The sequence below is a fragment of the Macrobrachium rosenbergii genome, chromosome 51 (assembly GCF_040412425.1).
Source record: "Macrobrachium rosenbergii isolate ZJJX-2024 chromosome 51, ASM4041242v1, whole genome shotgun sequence".
NCBI classification, from domain to species: Eukaryota; Metazoa; Arthropoda; class Malacostraca; order Decapoda; family Palaemonidae; genus Macrobrachium; species Macrobrachium rosenbergii.
Genome location: NC_089791.1, coordinates 64,719,892 through 64,743,757, shown reverse-complemented (window position 1 = coordinate 64,743,757; position 23,866 = coordinate 64,719,892). Strand labels below are relative to the sequence as shown.

Below are 23,866 nucleotides of genomic sequence, written 5' to 3'. Positions count from 1 at the left end.
GGTCAATCCCGAAGCAACACTGAATGAATGTCGGGACTGCTTCATGCGAGATATTTTTTTATATATCCAGCCAACTACTGCTATGCCTGCGATGCTCACTGTCACCCTGAAAGAAAAGCAAAGATGATTAGTAGAGGGAGGCTCCTCCCGCTACAAGGGGAACTACCCTACGCAGCGGGAGGAGGTACTCTAGACGACGTCGCCCGATCGCTCCCCGCCCCTGGTCTTCACCCGACGAGCGAGCGAAGAGGGCGAAGGAGAGAGATCTACTAAAGGGGAGAAGGAGAACCTATGGGAAGAGAAAAAAGGACAGAGGGGAGGCCACCAAGGGCGCCGTGGAAGCGGAACTTATCGACGACGCCCGCAACCTCCCACTCGGCCCGCAATTCTCTAAGCGCAGGCGGCGAGCAACACTCAGCATAAGTAGGAAGAAATTAGTGATGCCCCTTATACACGGAGGGCGGAAGCCCAAGAAGGGAACTAACTCTTACATCCCGATGGATGTAGGGGAGTGAAGATATTGCGTCCCAAACTATATCTCCGAAAGTACAGGGGCGCCTTCAGTATTTACATAAAGGGCTGCTGGAGAGAAGCATTACCACTTGGTTACACTACTCCAGTTATGCCCTTGGCCATCAAACCCAAGACACAGGTAGGGAACGACGGCTTATACAAGGTTATCACAAATCGTGGGTTTGTGTTAATAAATATCAAACACACGTATATATAAGCAAAAATACAGAAAGATCCCACCGGGATAATAAGAGCTTAACAACAGTCAAGCAGAGAGAACGAAAACACGTCAGCAACGCATAACAGCCGAAAGCAAACTGGAATGTTTACATCCAGGCAGGCGGGTATCCCCGTCTACCTGGCGGTAGTTACTGCCTAACCACCTTGCTCATGAGTTTAACGGCCGTTTCCAGCCTATGCCTGAAAGTAATTCCTAATGTAAAAGACCGAGGGTTTGTATATTGTGTCGGAACAAATATTGTTTTATCGTGGTGATTACAACTAAAATCTTGAGTAATATCTATAAGCATTACATATATACGCAATTAGTGTCAGTACACCGTTAAATGAGCGCTGGGAAGGAAGTGTCCAATTGCCACTCAATTTTGTCTCAGCATTTGGGAAGATGCCATAATGATTCTAAATTGCCTTCAACACCTATTTTACAAAAGACTTCACATGCTTATTTTAGCTCATATGGCAGTTTCCTAGGTAATTGTAAGCTGGCTGTCCGCGGTGAGGTAGCCTATGGCAGTTGACGTTTTCCTATGTTATTTTACCTGCTTTACTAGAATTTAAAGTAATATTTTGTCGGCCAGCTGTAACTAAACTATAATTGACCTTTGAAGGCTACATGGCAGTACCAACGGATCCCCTGCACCGACCTATACAGTTCAAAGGTAAATTACAGTTTAGCTACAGCCAGCCAGCAAAATACTGTATTACCTTAAACTCTTGCAAAAACAAGTAAAACAACACAGAAAAACGTCAACTAGCATAGTCTAGCTTGACTGGACACTATTCAAAGCTTTTGGTCAGGAACGAAGAAACGTAAACGGGTGGCGGAACGGTGTTTCGCGCCTTATCTGCATTTTGAAATATTCTTGGCAAGCTCATATGTTCTGGCAGGCGGTAATGTTTCACTGCACGCGTTAGCCACAGGGGTTACAAAAAATGTAAAAAGAATATTACTTTGAATTCTTGTAAAGCAAGTAAAATAACACAGGAAAACGTCAATTGCCACAGTCTAACTCACCGCGGAACACCAGCTTAGAATACTACTCTCTCAGTTGGAGGCACCGGGTGATTGGCTCGCCTGTAAGACCGCACATGCGTGATAGGGCCTAGGATCAGCAGTAGTAGTAATGCATGAAAAGTGCCTTTGGAACGGCTCCCGCTGTCCATTTATTCCCCCTTTTTTTAATGCTTGTTTTTGTGTTCCAAATGACATATATAAGAGGAAATGGTAGAACTAAAGGGTAGCTCCGCGTTGCCGACGGCACTTGACTTTTTCTACAATTTTTTGGTTGCTAATTATGAATTTACCTTTAATTTTTGGTGCTCGAGCATAATTAACCTGTAATTAACCCCAGAACTCCATCCAACAAGGGGTTTCCATACACGGTCTTCACAAGACAGAGCACGGGTGCGTCTGTTTCGAACGGTTCATATCCCATCTGGCAAGTGCAATAACTCGTTAACGTATGGATACCAAACCCCCCCAGGCCAGTAACAAACACGGCAATGGGACATTCCATTTGGCCGACAACAAACAGATGCACCGCCAGTATCAGAAACCAAAAAAGTGCAGAAAAAACCAGTTGAAAAGGTAAAAACAGGCGTGGAGCTAATATATAAAATTACCGAGAAAATACAATAATAAGGTGGCCATACCTTTTCCCAAGTTATTTACTGGCGCGGTTACATTTTAGTATGCTGTGGGTTTGGCTGCCGATTTTCAGAGTCGAGACCCACCACCAGGTGGCAGTGGGTACCGCGGACGGATACAACAAGATGGCGACGCAACCTGGCGAAACCGACCTAACCGAACCTAGGTCGGCGTGCCCTTACCTGGCGGGCTTTGCCCCTGGACCACCGACCTAGGTCGCCACCAAAACTAACGAAACCAACCTAACCTAACACAGGACGGCGTGTCCTTACCTGGAGCCCCCGGACCCCAGATGGGCCGTGAAATTAGTAAATATATAACTAGAAATTGCACGCATTACCTCACCAAAGTCGGAATCGTCTGAGAAATCCGTACTGGCGGTTTGGTGGCTCCACCGTTTTGGCGCTGGGGCACTGGCTTTGGCGGGATCTGGACAACTGGAACTGGGGAACAGGACCTCGTGTAATTGACCAATCCGTTTGGATGGCTGCGTCCCGTGATTGTTGTGTTTGGGAACATTAGACCGCATTTTGGCGGGTGTTGAAACAGCTCTATTCAAGGGATATGCACGTTTAATTAATTCCAGAAAAGCTTTAAAGGGCAAGGACATTAGTTAAGTAACGTTTTTAATACAATACATAGAAAAATATGAATTATACATGGTTTTTACGGTACCGCTTCTAGGCAAAACATTACGTTTCAACACCCGCCATGTGGATTCTATTGTGTTTGTGTGTATGCTTGTATCGTCGGGATCAACAAAATGTAATGTGTGATTGATGTTAAGGTGTGTTTTGAAATGGTGATTTAAAGTGTGGTATGATTTCCAACAATCTGAAATTACCGTTGATTCTGGGTGTATGTTTTCAATTAAAATTGGAAGTAATGTTTCTGCGGATCGGTCTGGTACAACTTGAAAGAATGTTTCTTTTGTTTCGCGGTCAATCCCGCCGAGAACCCAACAACCTTCGACACGTCTGCCTTTGTTGAATTTCCTCTTTCCAAATTTGGATTCGTCAATTTCCACGATGTGTCCTGGCCCCCCGATTTTCCGGTTGTCCTGAATCAAAATATCGATACAAACTTCCCGGCAGAAATTAAACCAGTCTACTAAGGTATTGGGAGACCCAATATCCAAAGTCATCGGACATATTTCTGGGAAGTTCATGGATCCAGCTGTGAATCAGCACCAAAATGCTTTTGAAAGAAAGGTGGGAACCCGAAAAGAAAGAGCCAGACCGGATGGATGTAATTTTCCGACATCGTTGGAGGTTACATCGCCAAATGAAGCTTTGGCCATGCTTGATCAGGACGACGGTGCCTTCGTCACACTTTGCACAAGTCCCGCTGAAAGTCGCCAAGTAGGCCACTTTTCATGAGGTAAACGAGCAACGAACGCTCTTCGTGGCACATAACTCCTAAGTCCATGAGGGTCACAGGATTCTTAGATGCAAATTCGCGTGGGTAGGATCGTTACGCAAGTAGCCATGTTTGCAAGGCTTGAACCGGAAGAGACTGAGGAAGGTCGCGGGAAAGGTAGGTCTCGGGGCATGTCGGGTCGGGTCGGTGGGACTCGGGGCATTTGGTCGTTGGTCGTCAGCTGTTTAGGTAGAACTACTTACCTTGGCGGAGGGATCTCGGTCGGGAAGAATGAGTTAGGCGGCCCAGCATACGAAACTGTAATCTACCCAAAACCCCGAATCCCCAATGGGTACCACTTACCATTCGCTATTCTCGAAAGTGTTTTGCCCCACCCAAAACCCCGATTCCAAATAGGGCCCCTTTACCATCGGCTACAATTTTAAGATAATTTGCAGCTTAATTACAGCCGAGCGACAAAATATTACTTTAAATTCTTGTTCAGCAGGTAAAGCTCTTTAGAAAAACATCAACTGCCAAAGTCTAGCTCATCGCGGACAGCTGGCTTAGATCTACCCTAACTGTAGGAGCTAGCCTGAGCTATCACAGTATGAAGAAGTCACGAAAAGATTAAGCATGTTAAATCTCAATAATAAAGTAACAGAAGCAGATCTAAAGAAAAGATAGTAGCAAGTCCCAAAAATAAAGTAACAGAAGCAGATTTAAAGAAAAGATAGCAGCAGATTGCAGCGACTTGCTACTATAGCCTACACTTGGGCCGAGCCTAGACAGCATCGTGTCCAAGCAACAGAAAACTGGCGAGAGTGCAACGAGGAACCCTCGACTCGGTCGAGCCTAAATACTAATTGACATATTACCGTCTGTCCAATGCACTCATCTTGCATTTCTTCATCTTCACTATCATCCTCCACGTAATCTTCGATTGGAAAAACAGCGCGAGGTTTCTTCAGAGGGTGCGACATGGTTGTCGTGACGGCATGAATTACAGTAGGGGTGGTAGTAGTAGTAGTAGTAGTAGACGGGATTCCACTTTGAAACGGCTTCCTTGCACGTTCTATTTTTCCCCCATTTTATTTATTTTCTCTGTAGTACCAGACATTTCTTGTATAAATTCCTTTCTATTTTCAATTTCTTCTTTCGACAGATCTGCAAATAGTAATACGATTCCTCTCTATCTTCTTGACTGATATGGCTGCTGTTAGCAGACGTGATGTAAATTTATGCAACAGCACGTAGAAACGAAGTTAGGCGCACCTTTACAACAGTTCCATCTTATAGAGCAAAATAAATTAATAAATTCATATTTAGTGGACGTCACAAAATAGTAACCCCAAATGTAATGACGCTAAGAAAACATCCTGTAAGGGATAGATGAAATACTTAATTCATAAAAATAAGAATCCTAGGGACAGAGAATAGGTGAATAAGATTTTTAAAAATATGAACCAAGACATCAAAAATTACATAGGAGCAGTTTTAAGTAAAATAGGGGAAAAACTGAAATATCTAACATATGGAATAAATTATAAATAACATTAGTAGGAAAATTCAAAGGTAGCGGGCCGGACACACACAATTCAGGACTATGAGTACAACCTTTGAGAGGACAAGATTAATGGGAATTAAAGCCAAGATCGAGGACAAGATTAGCCTCTTTGAGTGTGAAAGAACAAAGGAAAGATCAACAGCAGACTGCTGAATGCAATAGCAGATTATAACAGATATGTACATATATGTGTATATATATGCACACATATATATATATATATATATATATATATATATATATATATATATATATATATTAGCCCGACCAACCCGGCACAGCCTGGGAAACTCTGAATGACAGTTGATCATTCACCATAGAAAGGAAGTAAGACATGATATGGTTTTGATTAACATGTTTATTTAAAGCAATGAATTCTAGACAGAATTATTAATCACAGGAAAGAAAAGCATTTGCAATTATAGTACACATACTTTACACAAAAGAATTCAGAGGAGATGTATGAAAATTTTTCTAAGCATGGCCACAATTCCAATCACGTTACTTGGCCCGACACTGAGCAAGTCACATGTTGACCCACCGCTGCTGCAGAACCTTATTCTCTCTAGTTTGTACAGATGATAAGAAAGTGTATGAACCTACATTCCTGACTATATGGTTCACACCAGTCCAAAACATTATCCCATGGCTGGGTCTTTGCTAGGATCTTCAGTAGATAAGACACCCTGGAGGGCAAGGGTATATGTCTGAAACCTACTCAAAAACCTTCCTTGGGTCAAATTAGGGCCACATGCAAAATTTTGTCTAGATTGGTCCAGCGGTTCAGATTTCTATAGAGCACAAGTTTACATACATACAAGTTTACATACATACAAGTTTACAAGTTTAGTTATGTTCACACTTATAGATATATATATATATATATATATATATTTATATATATATATAAATATATATATATATATATATATATATATATATATATATATATATATATATATATATGCATATCAGTATGTCAGGACTTCCAATTTATCAAGAGGCAAACTTATTCTATATGTAATTCCTGAATATGCATATATAAATATACTGTATATATATATATATATATATATATATATATATATATATATATATATGTGTGTGTGTGTATAATATGTATATATATATATATATATATATATATATATATATATATATATATATATATATAGCAATGGATACACCAACAGGGAAGCTCCATCTGCATATCAGTAAGGACACCAAGGCCAAAACCTGGAACAGCATTTTACACAACTTTATTGGGACATGTTTCGAGCAGTACTCTCACTCGTCATCAACATACAAAATTAAAATTCAAATTCAAAATAATACAGCAAAAGTTACTATAAAAATTATAAGAATGCGTTTAAAAGATTGCTAATCAAAATAAATAAATGAATAAAATAAAATGAAGCAAAATACAAAAAATTAAGTTACAAAAACTGAAGGTCCAAAGGCACAACAAACAAACTAATCAATATACAAACCAGTAAAACGCAGACTAAAAACACAAAAGTGAGGTTGCAGCCACATATCTAGCCAAGGTAGGTTTTATCTTGATGGAGTGCAGAACTTTTAAAATGTCGAGGTCTGTAGCAAATTGAGCAGTGGTTAAAACAGAAAAATCATCAATATGTAAAAGGGTGACCAGTCTCGTCGCTGTGTTCTCTAATTGCACTGTAATTGTACATATATATGTATATGTATATGTATATGTATATATATATATATATATATATATATATATATATATATATATATATGTGTGTGTGTGTGTGTGTGTGTGTGTGTGTGTGTGTGTACAAAGGACTCACGAAATGTAACCGTATAATATGAATCAACTCCAAGTTGTTTTCAGAACGAGCGTCAACGTTTAATATACCTTCGATAAATTCATTTCATCTAGTCTAGACATTAGAATAAAATGAATTCCTTAATTTGTCCTATGTTAAGTAAAGTACAGGATGCGAAGTAATAGGCCTATACATTCTTTTTGTAAATGCTCATAAAAAGATGAATGTTAAAAAATGAAAAACTCTTAATTTTTCCAAATTAACTCACACAGTCTACTGATAAATAGTGAGCAGTATAGTATACTCACTGCAGTTGCAAAATAACTTGGAAGCAGCGTCTAATATCCTGTGCTATTAAGGCAATATATATTTAATTTAATGAAATTACAAATGTATTTTCGCAATAATGTTCTTAAAAATAATAACATAGAGACGAAAGAATATTCTTTACTTCTTAAATTATATAAAAAATCAATAACGAAATCACATCGGCTTGAAATAGCTTTTTTTCGCGCCTTAAACACAAAAAAGACAGCGTTTAAACTCCTGTCAATCAAGAGCCCCGTTACAGTGAACCCCAGGAGCGATTTAAATGGCCCAGTGGGATTCAGAAGATTCAGGTCTGCTGACTTACGTAAATGATCGGGGGTGGAGGATGATTTAAACCAAATTCAAACCATTCGTTCGCCGGGAAGGATTTAAAGGTATTCATTCAAACTGAACTGAGCTATTTAATTCAACGGAGTTTAAAGCTCTCCCCTTATTAAAGCTAGAGGCGGTATTGCCATTTGGTATTAAGTAATGCTATTTCACTAAAATTTACTTTTAAGTATTTTTAAACATTCTGATGAGATCTTACAGTTTAAAATAGTTTATAAGTTTACGCTGGATTTAGTATTGTTTAAAATATCTGATGAAAGGTAACGTGTATGAGATCTTTCATGTTTAATGTGTCTCCTGGCGTGAATTAATTAGATCATAAGAAATGTAATATCAAAGATCTCTCTCTCTCTCTCTCTCTCTCTCTCTCTCTCTCTCTCTCTCTCTCTCTCTCTCAGTGCCTGGCATTTGGTCTAATTATACTACAGCATCTCTCTCTCTCTCTCTCTCTCTCTCTCTCTCTCTCTCTCTCTCTCTCAGTGCCTGTCATTTGGTCTAATTATACTACAGCCATCTCTCTCTCTCTCTCTCTCTCTCTCTCTCAGTGCCTGGCATTTGGTCTAATTACACTTCAGCCATTTCTCTCTCTCTCTCTCTCTCTCTCTCTCTCTCTCTCTCTCTCTCTCTCTCTCTCTCTCTCTCTCTCTCTCGTGCGCACATGAAAGAATGACTCAGATGGGTTTCAGAATCATTATTTATTTCTATTTAAATGAGAACCTCACCCGAGGTATCAAGGTATTTAGAACGGAGAGAAAGCATTAAGTAGCTAATAAGCAAATAAAATTCCACTCAAAAAAAAAGCCTGCAAAAAAGGTATTTCTCCTTACTACCGTAGGTTCATTGAGGGGACAGATAGCTCTGTGGTGGGCTGTATGGAATCACACAAAATGATTGTTCATTATAATATACAATAAACTTAGCGAAACATATATGGTCTTCTTAACCTGTAGGGAGAAAGGAAGTCTGAGGTTAAGTTATGTCATGTACACCAGGTATTCGCTCCGCAAAGCAAAATCATTGCATGAGAATATGAGAGCACACAGCGGAAGATTAAAAAAAAATAGAATCAGAGGCAATAATACAACAAATAGGGAGAAGGGGAGGGAAGGGAATGGGGGGAGGGGAAGGGGAGGAGAGGGGCAGGAGGGGGAAGGAGGAGGGAGAGAAGGGAAGGGGGAGGGAGATGGAAGTCCCAGACGCCTTTGAAATTCCCAGAAGCCTCCGGAATTTACAGTGTGCTTTCAAACACACAAACAAAACAAGAAAGAAATGCTTTTCTTTCTTGTTTTATAATACTGTCTAGAATTCATTGCTTTAAATAAACATGTTCATCAAAACCACACCACATGTTACTTCCTTTCTGTGCTAAATGATCGACTATCATTCAGTTTTCCCAGGCAGCGCCACGTTTTGTCAACTAGTTTTATATATATATATATATATATATATATATATATATATATATATATATATATATATATATATAATCAAAACTTCTACAAACGTCCTTTAATATCAATTCGCTCTACCTCGGAAATAATATATTTTCATATATGTTACCGAAGGGGAATTTTTTAGTTGATAATAAGTCCACCATCCTGTGGGGTCGAACCAGCGACGGACGAGGACTCAGGACTACAGGGACGCACTAACCCATAATATGGCTACGTGCGACAAACGCACTACACGGTCAACATGGCAGAGGTGGGTGGATATCGTCTCCAAATGCAAAAACACCTGAGTTCGACGGGTGAGTTGATGGGAGGCGATATTCACTTATAACCTCTCTTGTGGCCGAATGGGTTAGTGCGTCCCTGTAGTCCTGAGTCCTCGTCCGTCGCTGGTTCGACCCACGGACGGTGGACTTATTATCAACTAAAAATTCCCCTTCGGTAACATATATGAAAATATATTATTTCCGAGGTAGAAAGCGAATTGATATTAAAGGCGCTAGCTTTCTGATTGTATATGAATCACTGTGATGTGATAAATAGTCATAATATGGCTACGATGCGACAAACGCACTACACGGTCAACATGGCAGAGGTGGGTGGATATCGTCTCCAAATGCAAAAACACCTGAGTTCGACGGGTGAGTTGATGGGAGGCGATAGTCACTTATAACCTCTCTTGTGGCCGAATGGGTTAGTGTGTCCCTGTAGTCCTGAGTCCTCGTCCGTCGCTGGTTGGACCCCACGGGACGGTGGACTTATTATCAACTAAAAAATTCCCCTTCGGTAACATATATGAAAGTATATTATTTCCGAGGTAGAGCGGGTGGATATTAAAGGACGTTTGTAGCTTTCTGATTGTATATGAATCACGGAGATGTGATAAATAGTCATAATATGGCTACTTGCGACAAACGCACTACACGGTCAACATGGCAGAGGTGGGTGGATATCGTCTCCAAATGCAAAAACACCTGAGTTCGACAGGGGTGAGTTGATGGGAGGCGATATTCACTTATAACCTCTCTTGTGGCCGAATGGGTTAGTGTGTCCCTGTAGTCCTGAGTCCTCGTCCGTCGCTGGTTGGACCCCACGGGATGGTGGACTTATTATCAACTAAAAAATTCCTTGGTAACATATATGAAAATATATTATTTCGAGGTAGAAATAATTGGATATTAAAGGACGTTTGTAGCTTTCTGATTGTATATGAATCACGGTGATGTGATAAATAGTCATATATATATATATATATATATATATATATATATATATATATATATATATATATATATATATATATATATATATATATATATATATATATATATATATATTATATATATTCTCACCTGGCCTACTTACTATTTTCCTTGTTCGGGGTCCAATCTGGGGTCTAGCTCTTAAACAGGGGCTTGCGTGTACACCTTGAAAATCTGACTACAACTGATAGGTCAGGCAGGAAACGTGATAGAAAAACAGTTGGGCTGAGGGGCCATACTTCAACAAGGGGCTTGCAGATAAACACTTAGGTTTACTTTAAAGGGAATATATTTACAATTAAACACATCAATCAGAAGGTTGAGGAGTGATAGGAAGATCCAACAGGAGCTGCCACATGGTTAGTTATGCTATCACTGCTAAGAATTTGAAGTCTATGATTAATCCTCTTTATAATGCCAGCAGTTACACAAGGATAATTATAACGATCTCGGGCAAATCGAGGGCTGCATAGAGGGTGCCAAGGTAACTCGATTCTGGTATGATATAATTGCATTAAAATTCACACTGAGCTAAGTGAGTCAGGTCTCTATGATAACTCGCGCTTCAGAAAAGAAAATGAGAGTGCAGTTAAGATTAAAGATACATGACTGTTGAAAAAACCTCTAGTCAGGACGTTATCTTATAACAGAGCAATGGAGGGGCCTCGTCGAATTTCACCACTTCTGGAGAGGTGAATTTAATAGGAAAATGCACAGGTAATGCGACTGGGTGGTTCAAAGGTGACCACGTGGGGGTCAGCTCAGGAGCATGCAAGGGGGCAGTGTGTCAGTCTGCTGATGGGGTGTAGTGATGGCTGCTGTTTCTCGCCTTATATGACCTCGGGGGCTTATTTTCTTGCTCCTCCCAGAGGTCACTGTCATCGCAAGATGGCGGCCGTGTCCTCATTTTCTATGTTGGGATCTTTCCCAAATCCCGGTGACTTCTGGCAACATGTTCTCCAGTTTTTATGAGGAACATAACCTTTCTGGCGGATTTTCGGCAGGCTTCGTCTCCATTCGCCTTTTATCTGAAAAGAGGTAACCCAAGCAGTCATCAGGTCTTTAGAAAACAAACAGATGTGTAAGAGACCCATTGCACAGATGGCGGTCTCTTTCGAGCACACGTGTGTACGTGCGTGCGTCATATCCTCGGAGGGACCCAGACAAAGAAGGAACAAGAGCATCCCGTTTTCTCTCTATCAAGGAATGCAACTTCTACCATACAATATTTCCGTCTGTTTCTCCCTAACAATTGTTGTCTCGATTTATGTACAATCACCATTACGTGCATTGCCATGCAAGCATTCTAATCATGTACTCATAATGTTCCACTGAATCTTCTGTATCAAACTGTATGTATGCTTCTGTTTGTGAAGATGCCAAACGTCTCGCCATTTCACATATATTATGCTACTGCATTGTATTCATTAATCTGTCTCGAATCTCATGCAATTGGCCATATGTGGAATTTCCTGGCCTTTCCATTGATATATGTTTTATCACTGTACATTTATTATGTCTCTTACAATCGCCATCTGTTTGTCTGCCGACAAACACAGACTTCCGAATCATTACCTCTGTTTTGCCCTGTCTGTGTGTAGATGCTACTTTGCGGCTCGCACCAGCCAATAACAACTTCGAAGATTCTGTACATTCATTACGGGCTGCTCCATGAGCAAGAGCCCGTGCTGGCATAAGGCCAGCTTAATCATCAACAACAACATGTACATTCATTCAGTAAGGAACCACCAATAAACCAGTCAACACCCAGCCAGTGACACTCAATCCAGTCCTTACACTGGTGACCCCGAAGTGACACGAAGGAGCCGATGGCAGATGTCCGACACAAGATGACGACCCACGTGCCAACAAACCCTTTGCCTCCTCCCCGCTTCCCGCTGTTCCAGAGTCTTCAATAGATGTCTGACCCTCCGAGATTACCCACCCCACCACCGGAGCCCTGGACGCCTCCTCCAGGAAGCCTGAAGCCGCCCCCGAACTCGTAGCAGACGAGCTGACCAATGAAGGACCAGCTGACGTCATCCTTCAGCCTGCTGCCGCCCCCCTTGAGCTGGCTATCGAAGGACCAGCCGCTGTCATCATTCAGCCCTCGAGCTGGCTACCGAGGGATCAGCCGCCGTCATCCTTCAGCCTACTGCCGCCCCCCTCGAGCTGGCTACCAAAGGATCATCCGACGTCATCCTTCAACCCGCTACCGTCCTCCTCGAGTTCCTGCCGGCTGGCACCACCCTTCAGCCTCCTACCCGCCCCTAGCCCAAGCCCTTCGAGCCAATTCCAATTGTCAGCAAGACGATTTCCGCATCGACGCCTTGCTTGCGGGGGCGAGTATTGTACGAGACACATCGCACCGATGGCGGTCTCTTTCGAGCACATGTGTGTGTGAGTGCGTGCGTGCATCATATCTTCGGAGGGACCCAGACAAAGAAGGAACAAGAGCATCCCGTTTTCTCTCTATCAAGGAACGCAACTTCTACCATACAATATTTCCGTCTTTTTCTCCCTAACCATTGTTGTCTCGATTTATGTACAATCACCACTATGTGCATTGCCATGCAAGCATTCTAATCATGTACTCATAATGTTCCACTGAATCTTCTGTATCAAACTGTATGTATGTTTCTGTTTGTGAAGACGCCAAACGTCTTTTAAGAGGTGCGAAAGAAACGAGCAGGATAAAGTTACTGCTGCTTTATTGGTGACCCAGGCGGTTTATATAGCGGCGGACTGATGTCACGCCGTGGAATACAATGAGAACAAGGGTGACCTGAGGTCAATAACAATTAACAATAAATACAATGAACAAATACACTTTGAGTTATACAAATGGACAGAAACAGAGTTGAATACAATCTGATACATGAGAAAGAGGAACTCATGATATACAAATTGGAGACAGAAAACCCGCTCAGCGGGGACTTTACAGTCTCGCCATTTCACATATATTATGCTACTGCATTGTATTCATTAATCTGTCTCGAATCTTATGCAATTGGCCATATGTGGAATTTCCTGGCCTTTCCATTGATATATGTTTTATCACTGTACATTTATTATGTCTCTTACAATCGCCATCTGTTTGTCTGCCGACAAACACAGACTTCCGAATCATTACCTCTGTTTTGCCCTGTCTGTGTGTAGATGCTACTTTGCGGCTCGCACCAGCCAATAACAACTTCGAAGATTCTGTACATTCATTCAGTAAGGAACCACCAATAAACCAGTCAAAACCCAGCCAGTATGTCACTCAATCCTGTTCTTACAGATGCACCAAAAAGGGGAGAATGGAGAGAAATTTACATAGGGGCTGAGTTTCTCACGCCCTCCTCAGTTAGGTATCAGTGCGAAATTACTTTATTTTGGGGTGCAAAACAGTTTGGATGTTTTGGTTTGCTTTCAGAAGTGGTTTCCCACTTAACAGCTCCCCCACAAAGTTGACAATTGGACCTTGAACTGGGTGGAAATGTCAACAACTAAGTGAACTCAACTGAACAAACTGATAACTCTCTACTTCCCTTTTGTGGTAACATTACATTTCAGAAAAATAATTGATTCTGCAAGTAGATCAAAAGCAAGGTACATATCACTTATTTTTAAATTGGACTTTATGTAGTTTACGTTACAGTGCAAGTTAAAGTCATTTATCTCTCATGCTATTATGTTAAAGCAGCATTATAGCAAATACAGAATGAAAAGGTCTATGAATTAATATTTCAAGAATCTAGGTAACAACATGGAGAACAATAATAAGATTAGTACGGCATTGAACTTCAGGTTAGACAAGTACTTAATTAATAAGGTTACTTTGACAGTCCAAAGTCATGCTGTTAGGGGGGCCTTGAGGAACCATTACAATGAAGTATTCGTGGGCTTACGTTAGGTGGTGCCACGATACTTGTATGCGTTGGCACGGTTCCAGATGTGGCAATAACAACACGATTGCCTTGCGGAACAAAGCTAAGTACAATGAAGGACAGTCAAGTATGTGAAGTACATGGGCTTTGCGAGTCACAAGTAAAATAGATGACAGATGCAAGAGTAAGTAAAAGCTATGATTAATATGCCAGAAATACAATTCTTAGCCTATGAAGGCTGGCTAGGTTCACTCTTTAGCCCCATAGGGCAACAAAAGGCAGCCAGAGGGTGCGACACTCATGCAGTTAGGCCGAAAGGCTGTTATATTCAATTTAAAAGTTACCTTGCAGTTGCAGGCATTAAGTAGGAAGTCAGAGGAGCCATTATAGGTTTATACAAAGGGTTCATGAAGGGGCGAGATTGCCAGGAAAATATTAAATTAGAAGATTGGAAAGAGAAAGAGACAGAGAAATTATCAGAGTGGTACAAGGAAACATTACAAGAAGAAATTAATCACACAGTTGTGAGAAGAATAAACAGGGGAAGAAACCCGGCATCCTCCTCTGGACAGAGGTGCCAAAGTTCTTCGTAAGATAAAGGTGATGCACTGTGCCAGAGGGCACTAGTGTGAGGAGAGCTCAACAGCTCTTATTGGAATATCTGGATTTATCTGTGCCTGTGACCTTTCTTCGGTGGACCTCCTTGGTAGGGGAATCGGTGGAACCGAGTCTGAGGGAGACATAGAAGTGCCACCTGTCCCAGTTTCTTTGATAGCTGAAGTAGGGGCATTCTTTGCAAGCTCCACTACTAGTCATCGCAATTCCTTGAATTCATCGGCCAGTTGTGATATGGCAGAATCCTTATTCATGTGTTTGTCTGCAGAGGACTGGGAAGGAGGAGAAGAGATTGTGGTGGGCATGAGAGGCTTGCAGGTTGCCATGACCAGCTCAGGCATGGGTTGCGAGGCTGCATCTTTCGGTGAGCTTCTGCTGAGGTCAGAGGGATCCGGAGGGGACCAGAGTATATGTGGATTGGCTTTCGCACCAGCACTGGTAGCGGTGCCAAGCCGGAGGGGGAGAGGCAACCTGGACTGGGATCCCTTAGAGGAAGATTCAGGGTGCGCCTTGGCACTGGCACTGTGGCAAGGCCTGGCACTGGAATGTGATTTATCAGGGGCTCGACAGTCAGAACCTGGCACTGCTCAGAGCACTCAAGTGCCACTGGCAGTGAGTTTAAGGAAAGTCCTTGAGCTCTCTTGGTTTTTTATCTATTTGTTGAAGGGTTAGGACCCCTGGATTTCTGTAACTTAGAAGGGGACCAGAAGTCCTGTCCCAGGAGGAGGTCATAGCCTCCTGGAAAGTGAGTAGCTACTGCAACAGTGCAGATTTTTGATCTTCGAGGTCTTGTGACCCTTAGCTTGACGGTGGGGAGAATCATCTTCATTCGATTGATACCCTTCATTGTAATAAGTTTGCGTCTGTCAATGGTGGCCCCATAGGGGACCTTATTTTCTCTTATGAGGGAGATTTGCATGCCAGTGTCATCGAATGCTGTGACCTGGCTGACGGGGTAGCCACCTCTGGGAGGTGCCACAGATATGGGACCTTCTGGTGGAGGGCCTAAGGTTTTTGGATTTGTCAGTGCCAAAGCAATGACGGTTGGTTTTGTTTTACTAAGATATTTTGCCCATAGAGCACAGTGTCCTTGAACCTGACAAGCAGTGCAATAGTTTTTGCTGTAGTCTCGGCGTGGCACTGTCCCATTAGACGTGGCTCGGTTTGGCATGATTTCATTGGTGGACTTAGCGGGAGTTTCTGGCTGATTCTCAGCCTTTGAGGGGCACTGTTCTGTGGAGTGCCCCGGTATTTTACAGCAGCCACACACGGGCTTTTTGTGAGGGTGCCCATTCTTGGGCAGAGGCTGACCAGAGGTAGGGGAAGAGGGCCAAATCTTACGGCCCCAGGAACTGACTGTAGGATGGTGAGTGTCCCAGTGATCTGCCAAACGGCAGTACTCATCTAGTGTTAAAGGGTTCTTATCGCAGAGACAGGTAGCGAGGGCCGGAGAGGCATAGTGTAGGAAGTCCTCGAGCTGGAAAGTTTCTATTATTTCCTCCACAGAGGTAGCATTGCAGGATTCTAGCCACCGCTTGAGCATGTCCGTCGGCCCATGTTTGACCTGCCTCCTTTGGGTGTCCTCTCCAATGTTGTCTCCATCTTTTGGGGGTGAGCTCGTAGGCCTTAATTATGGGGTTCCGGACCTCTGCAAGATTTCCACGGTCTGCTAATGGGATGGAGCGGAACGTGGTTTGGCCCTTTCCCTCCAGATCTTTTGACAGCAGCATAGAGATTTCTGCGGGCTGGGGCTTGAAATTCCTGAGGACCTCTTCCACTTGGTCGAGCCAGGCCTTGGGCTTGGGGTCATTCCATTTTGGCATCATGGAGCTGGCAGCAGTGATATTGGATGGTGAAGGTGTGATTGCAGGGCTATGGACCACTTGGGCGGCCATGGTGAGCTCATGGGCTCGATCCCGATCTTACTTAGCTATCCTGTCTAGCCTGGTTTGCTCTCTTTCTTACCTCTCCCTTTCTTCCTTGGCTTCTCTTTCTTTCTCCTTTTTATCGACCCAGTCTAGCAGTTCTTCACCTTTGAGTCCCATGACAATGACAGTGACAATGGCGGTGACAATGGCAGTGATGTTGTCGGAGTAAGAAGCCATATTGCCGAGGCGTTGGGGGAAGTTTTCTTTTTACAGGGGGACAGGCTATATTATCCCAACTGAACGTAATTCGCAGGTTCGAAGGACAGTTCTTTATGTGAGCTGGTTGGAGAACGTGCTCTTAAATGAAGTACTAGTAGCTTGAAGAGCGTAACAGGTACTTTGTTGAACGTAATTGATGAACGGTTTGAAGAACGTGCTCTTAAATGAAGTACTAATAGTGTGAGGTCAAAGAAGACAGAACTAGGTACTGATTGATTTATTACCTGGGCATAAAGTATAAATAGCAGTCTGTAGACAGAAATGTGGTGCCCGACCCCTGGCCTCCGTGACCCGCACGCTGAGTGAGAGCAACTTGTGTTGTTAACAGCCAATCAAATAACAATAACAAGAGACAATGTACATACAGTGATAAAATATATATGGGCGAAAAGGCCAGGAAATTCTACATACAAATAAATACATGAGATTCTTGCTACGTTAATAGATGCGATACATGATTGTAATTAATGGGTAAAGAAGATGTCTTTACAGGTACTCCACCCCAAGACAATTATTATGAAATAATGATTGGAAGATCTGTTAAATGTCAATCACGGTGTCTTCTTGGGAGCAGGAGCGGACCACGAGCTCTTGATATCTGCAGTTGTGGGGCGGTTTCCACTGCTGAGTCATCCGGCAATTTTGCCAGGCAGATGATCCTTAGTGCGGCCCTTGGGACGTCCTCGGCCTCATTTCAGGATGCCAATCTCTTCATCCGAGGTCTTGTTTTGTGGAGGAATTCTGGAACGTCTGCCGGTTTCCTCCCGGGTTCTGCTGTCCATTAGGAAGCCTGGCATTAACCTGTCGATAGATATCCAGTCTTCCCGCCCATGGATGTTGATGAGGTAGGCCTTAAATGTTCTACTGACGACTCGGTATGGTCCTCTGATTGGTCTGGTCAAGGGTGGGCGGTGGGTGTCGTTCCTCATGAAGATGTGTGTACAAGTTTTCAGGCCTTCTGGGCTGAAGTTATGGGCCCTGTCCGCGAAAGTCTTCTGGCAGGGCGCGAACTTCTTTGCAATTTCTCTTATTCTTGGAAGGGATGTATATCCGGCTCTGTAGGGAAGGATTCTCCAGGTACGGTCAATGCTTCGCTGTAGACTTTTTCTGCGGGAGATTCCTCGTCGTTTGCCCTTGGTGTGGTGCAGAGACCCAGCAGGACCCAGGGCAGCTGCATCTTCCAATTCTCGTCAGTACAACGTGCCATCAGAGCTGCTTTCAATGAACGGTGGGTCCTTTCCACCATACCTTTGGCCGCAGGGTTGTATGCCATCGTACTATGGAGTGTTGTCCCCATCAGGCATGCCGGGGAGGCCCAGAGTTCCGATAAGAATGCTGGGCCCCTGTCAGTAGTTATATCGTCCGGCACACCGAAATGGCTTATCCAACTTGATAGTAGGGCTCTGTGCAGGCACTTGTTGATGCTTCTACCATTGGAGTTGCTTACGGCCATCTTGTGGAATGGTCTATGACCGTCAGGAGGTATCTGGTGCGCCTTGATTGTGGCAGAGGTCCTACAACGTCTATGTGGATGTGCCTGAAATGCCGTCGTGGTTGAGGGAAGTCTCCGATGCCTGATTCCGTGTGCCTTATGATCTTACTTGTCTGGCACAGTGTGCAGTTCTTCGCCCATTCACGTATGTCCTTCCTGATCCCGTGCCACACAAATTTCTGTCATCAGGCACACTGTTGTTCGTTCTGATGGATGGGACAACCTGTGGACGATGTTGAATGCCTGCTTTCTTCGTGACTGTGGGTATCAGGGGGAGTGGGCGGCCTGTGCTGGTATCGCAGAGAAGTGTCGATCCGGATTCACCTATTGGCACATCTTCCCACTTCAGTGCTGTAAGTGCCATGTGGTAAGCTGCCCTTTCCGGGTCTGCAGACTGTTCCTTCGCCAGGTCTTCGTAGTCTATGCCCAGGTGGATTGAATTTATTTCAGTCCTTGATAGGGTGTCGGCTACCAGGTTCATCTTGCTGGGGATATAACTGATGGTTCATCCAAATTCAGGGATAGCAGCCAGGTGCCATTGCTGTCTTGCCGACCATGCATCTCCAGCCTTCGTGAACGCTTGTACCAACGGCTTGTGGTCTGTCAGGATGGTGAATGGGCTGCCGTCCAAGAGGTACTTGAAGGGCCTCACGGCTTGGTAGATTGCCAGCAGTTCCCTGTCGAATGCACAGTAGCAGGTCTCTGGCAGCTTTAACTTGCGGCTAAAAAATGCAAGTGGGAGGGGGGAACTGTCTACTGTCTGCTCCAGCATGGCTCCGCAAGTGACATTGCTGGCATCGGTGGTAAGTCTCAGGGGGGCGGTGGGGTCTTGATATGTTAAGGTGGTGGCTTTGGTGAGGGCTGCCTTCATCTGTCCAAACGCCTTTTGCTGCGGGACTTCCCAAGTCAGTGCTTTTGGCTTCCCCTTCAGCACTCCAGTTAGGGGATACATGATGTGGGTGATGTCTGACACGAATTGTCGGTAGTAGTTGACCATGCTGGGGAACTCCTGTAGGGACTTAATCGTTTTTGGTGTTGGAAAATCCTTCACTACATCCTCTTGGAGGCCATGGGGCAGACACCTGTTGGAGGGACCTCATGTCCGAGGAAGTCTACCTTCTCCACTCCAAAGGTACATTTGTCAAATCTGACGACCAGTCCGTTCTCCTGAAGGCGTTTCAGCACAGCCCGGATGTGACCCAGGTGCTTCTCTGGGGACCTGGAGAAGATCAGGATGTCGTCCACGTAGCAGACGCAGAAAGGTAGGTCCCCCAAGATGCTAACCATCAGGCATCGGAATGTGGCCCCGGCGTTCCTGAGGCTGAAGGTGGAGTAGGAGAAGGTATATGTCCCGAACGGCGTGATGGTGGCTGTCTTTGGAACTTCGTCGGGATGTACTGGTACCTGAAAATAGGACTTTAGCAAATCAATTTTTGTGAATATCTTGGCCCTGTGCAGGGTTCCTGTTAGGTCCTGCATGTTTGGCGGGGGATAGTGGTCTGGAGTTGTCACTAGGTTCAGCCAGAGATAGTCCCCACAGGGCCTCCAGGAGCCGTCTGGTTTCTTTACCACTTGGAGGGGGACGCCCACGGGCTCGATGCCTTCCTGCAGATGCCCATCTGTCCCATCTCAGTGAAGGCCCATTTAGCATCTAGGAGTATTTTGGGTGGCAAGCGCCAGAATGTGGTGTGTGTTGGCTGGCCTGTCATGGTGATGTGGTGATGGATGCGGTGTCTGGACTGGGCTCCCGGCAACTGATGCAGCTCTGGGTTGAAGATGTCAGGCAACTCGTGGAGGAGGGTGCTGACATTAAAGCATCCCCGGCCCAGTGGAGAGCGGTTAGGAACAGCATGTTCTGGTATCCAGCAGGTATTTTCGGCCGATGTCTACCAGAAGTCCATGGTGTGCGAGGAAATCAGCATCCAGGAGGGGAATTTGGCGTCCGCGATGACGAATGGCCAATCATATTTATGGCCCAGGATGGATATTCTGTGGGTCACAGTTCCATAGCAGCGGGTGGGGCTTCTATTTGCGGCCACCAGTGCGGGTGCGGGTGCGGCGCTGGGTGTGCGGTCACCATCCTCTCTTGATGGCGGAAACACCGATTGCATCGAAATTTGGTGTCTACCAACATCTGTTGTTTCAATATGGAGTCGTGGATGAAGAATCCTACTGGTCTAGAGTCTTTAAGGGTTTGTGGCCATTGCTGTTACTTACCTGGCCAATTTTTCTCGTTTTTGTGAAAGAACAGGGGCACTGCAATTTCTGGCGGTGCTTCAGAACCTCCAATGGAAGCAACACCAGGCTGGATTTGTCCACGTCCTCTGCTGCTGTGGCGGTGCTTTCTTCCCGTACACAGCGTTATGTCCTCTACCTCGTCTTCTTCTGTTACCAGGTTACAGGCTGTGGGTGTTGGAGTGTTTGGAGGCCTTGGTGGCCTACTGGAGTTTGTGTGCTATAGAGGGATGAATGAATTTTTATTTAGCATTTCCCAACGTTTTGTGAGAGAGAGAGAGAGAGAGAGAGGGAGAGAGAGAGAGACAGAGAGAGAGAGTAAGTGTAATTGTCGTTAGTGAGTGTTTCAGTTGTTGGAGGAGGGATAAGGGTCGTTAGTTGAAGTTTGTTTAAAGAGGCGCTGTCTGTCTGTGAAAATTCAGAAGGAGATTTCTGGTTTTGGGGAGTCTTTAGTCAGAGCTAGTGCCAGTCAGTGGTTTCATGTTGGACAGTTTTTGTTTTTCCGAGAGTTGTTAGTTTTTCTTGTTGGTGTGCTATTCATTTGTGTGTATATGGTTCTATTGCCTTTTTTTTATTTATATTTCCTTGTTGTGTAGAGTCTGTCTTCAGTTTTGTTTGTGTGGTTTTGTGTGTTGTGTTGGCAACCGTGGACACCTTAATCCATCTACCAGCAACCGAGGATCAGGGTGAGTGTTGTGTGTGGTTATATGTTCTATGTATCTGTGTTGTGTGTTGTTTTTGTGTTTTGAATTCTGCCACAGTGCGACGTTCACCAATTCGCCTACTGAAAGGGTGTCCACATCCGTGATTTGGCCCCCCTCACCTCCTGCGGAAGGTGCCACAGGAATATTTCTCGTGACAAGCTGATCTCCCTCCTCCAACCGTCCGCGTCGACCCCTGGCAGCATCAGGAGATCTCGGGGTTCATCCCAGGCGTCCCTGGGTGATGCGTCCCCCAGGGGCTGGGTCATCAGGTTGGGGGCACGTTGGGCTCTCTCTGGGACGGGCATGGGTATGTTTTGATGAGCTTGTCTTGCAGGTCACTGTACTTGACTTTGCCTATCTGTAGAGTCCAACCATGGGGTGATTTTGTTGAAGACCTCCTCCGGAAGTGTTGTCACGGTTACGTCTGCCTTGGTCTCCTTGTCAATAATTTTCGCCACCTGGAAATGGACATCTGTCCACAGAAACCAGGATGCGGTGTTTTGTCGCGAGAATAGAAGGACTTTTATCGCCTGGCTTATTGCTGCCTCGAAAGGCGAGGAGGGATGCAGAGGATCTGTGAGTCCTCGGAATGACTTTCTACCTTGTAAGAGACCGCATCGTGGTCTTTCAGGCAACGTAAAATGCGTCATCCATTGAGGAAACAAGACATAAGCAAGAGCATCCCGTTTTCTCTCTCTCAGGGAACGCAACTTCTACCATACAATATTTCCATCTGTTTCTCCCTAACCATTGTTGTCTCGATTTATGTACAATCACCACTACTTGCATTGCCATGCAAGCATTCAAATCATGTACTCATAATGTTCCACCGAATCTTCTGTATCAAACTGTATGTATGCTTCTGTTTGTGAAGACGCCAAACGTCTCGCCATTTCACATATATTATGCTACTGCATTGTATTCATTAATCTGTCTCGAATCTCATGTAATTGGCCATATGTGGAATTTCCTGGCCTTTCCATTGAAATATGTTTTATCACTGTACGTTTATTATGTCTCTCACAATCGTCATCTGTTTGTCTGCCAACAAACACAGATGTCCGAAACGTTACCTCTGTTTTGCCCTGTCTGTGTGTAGAAACTACTTTGTGGCTTGCACCAGCCAATGACAACTTCGAAGATCCTGTACATTCATTCAGCAAGGAACCACCAATAAACCAGACAACACCCAGCCAGTATGTCACTCTATCCCATCCTTACAACCTCAGTGTCTGACATTCTTCCTCACAACAAAATGTGAAGTACGCGCCGTATTTAGTTCGTTAATGGTGTTTAGGCTCGTCAGAAGTCAAAACTATACACTGTGTGGTTCTGTTAATGACTTCTGAGTATAGTCGACATGAATCGTAAATGGCGGTGCTAAACCGTTTGAGCATGCCAGAACGTACCTGAAGGGGTACGCCGTAATTAGTCCATTAGTGGCGTGGGTGTTCTCCGAGGGAGGTGCTTTCAGAGGCCTAGACTTCTGTCGCCGTGTGTTTCCGTTAAAGGCTCTCTGAATGTAAAGTGGCCATAGTGAGTCTGTTAATGGCGAAGCCAAAACCACTGTGTTTACTGTCACTCCTCGGGTTACTAGTTGTGAGGACAAGAAAGATCAACTGGGTATTGATTTGTTTTATTACCTGAGCGCAGGTATACATGGCAGAGTGCTGATGGAAATGTGGTGCTTGACCTCCGATCGCCGTGACCCGCACTCTGAGCAATTTGTGTTTGTTGACAGACAAACAAATGGCAATTTTGAGAGACATAATAAATGTACAATGATGAAATACATATTGGTGGAGGGGCCAGAAAATTCTGCACATGACTATCTACATGAGAGTCTTGACATATTAAGAAATGCAATGCATGACGTGATTGATACGGAAATGAAGAGATGTCTGACGTCTTTACAGGTTCAACAGTGGCTGATGATGGAAATTTGGATGTAGGAATAAAACGCAGAGTGCAGGCTGGATAGAAAAATTGGAGAAAGACGTCAGGTATCTTGTGCAACCACAGAATCGTCAATATAAAGGTTAAAGGAAGAGTGTTTAAGACAGATGAGACCAGCTTTGATGCATGGAGCAGAAACATGGCCGGTAAAGAGAGTGCAGGAGAAGAAATTGGATGCGGCAGAAATGAAAATTCTCAGGTGGATGTGTGGAGTAACAAAAATGGACAGGATAAAAAATGAAAGAATAAGAGGAAATACTAAAGTCGTAGAACTATCAAAGAAAGCCCAGGAAAGAAGACTGCAGTGGTATGGGCCATGTGATGAGAAGGGATGAGACATACGTAGGGA

At 44.0% G+C, this 23,866-nt stretch overlaps 1 protein-coding gene across 1 annotated transcript in view; it reads right to left on the bottom strand.

Annotated features, from left to right (window-relative positions):
* LOC136833465 (protein BCCIP homolog) overlaps positions 1–4,798 on the bottom strand; it is a 109,354-nt gene extending 104,556 nt beyond the window's left edge. Inside the window, 1 exon segment of the mRNA XM_067095658.1 lies at positions 4,639–4,798. Coding sequence (XP_066951759.1) covers positions 4,639–4,743 — 105 coding nt within the window. The 5' untranslated portion in view covers positions 4,744–4,798.
* Between the last annotated feature and the right edge of the window lie 19,068 nt (positions 4,799–23,866).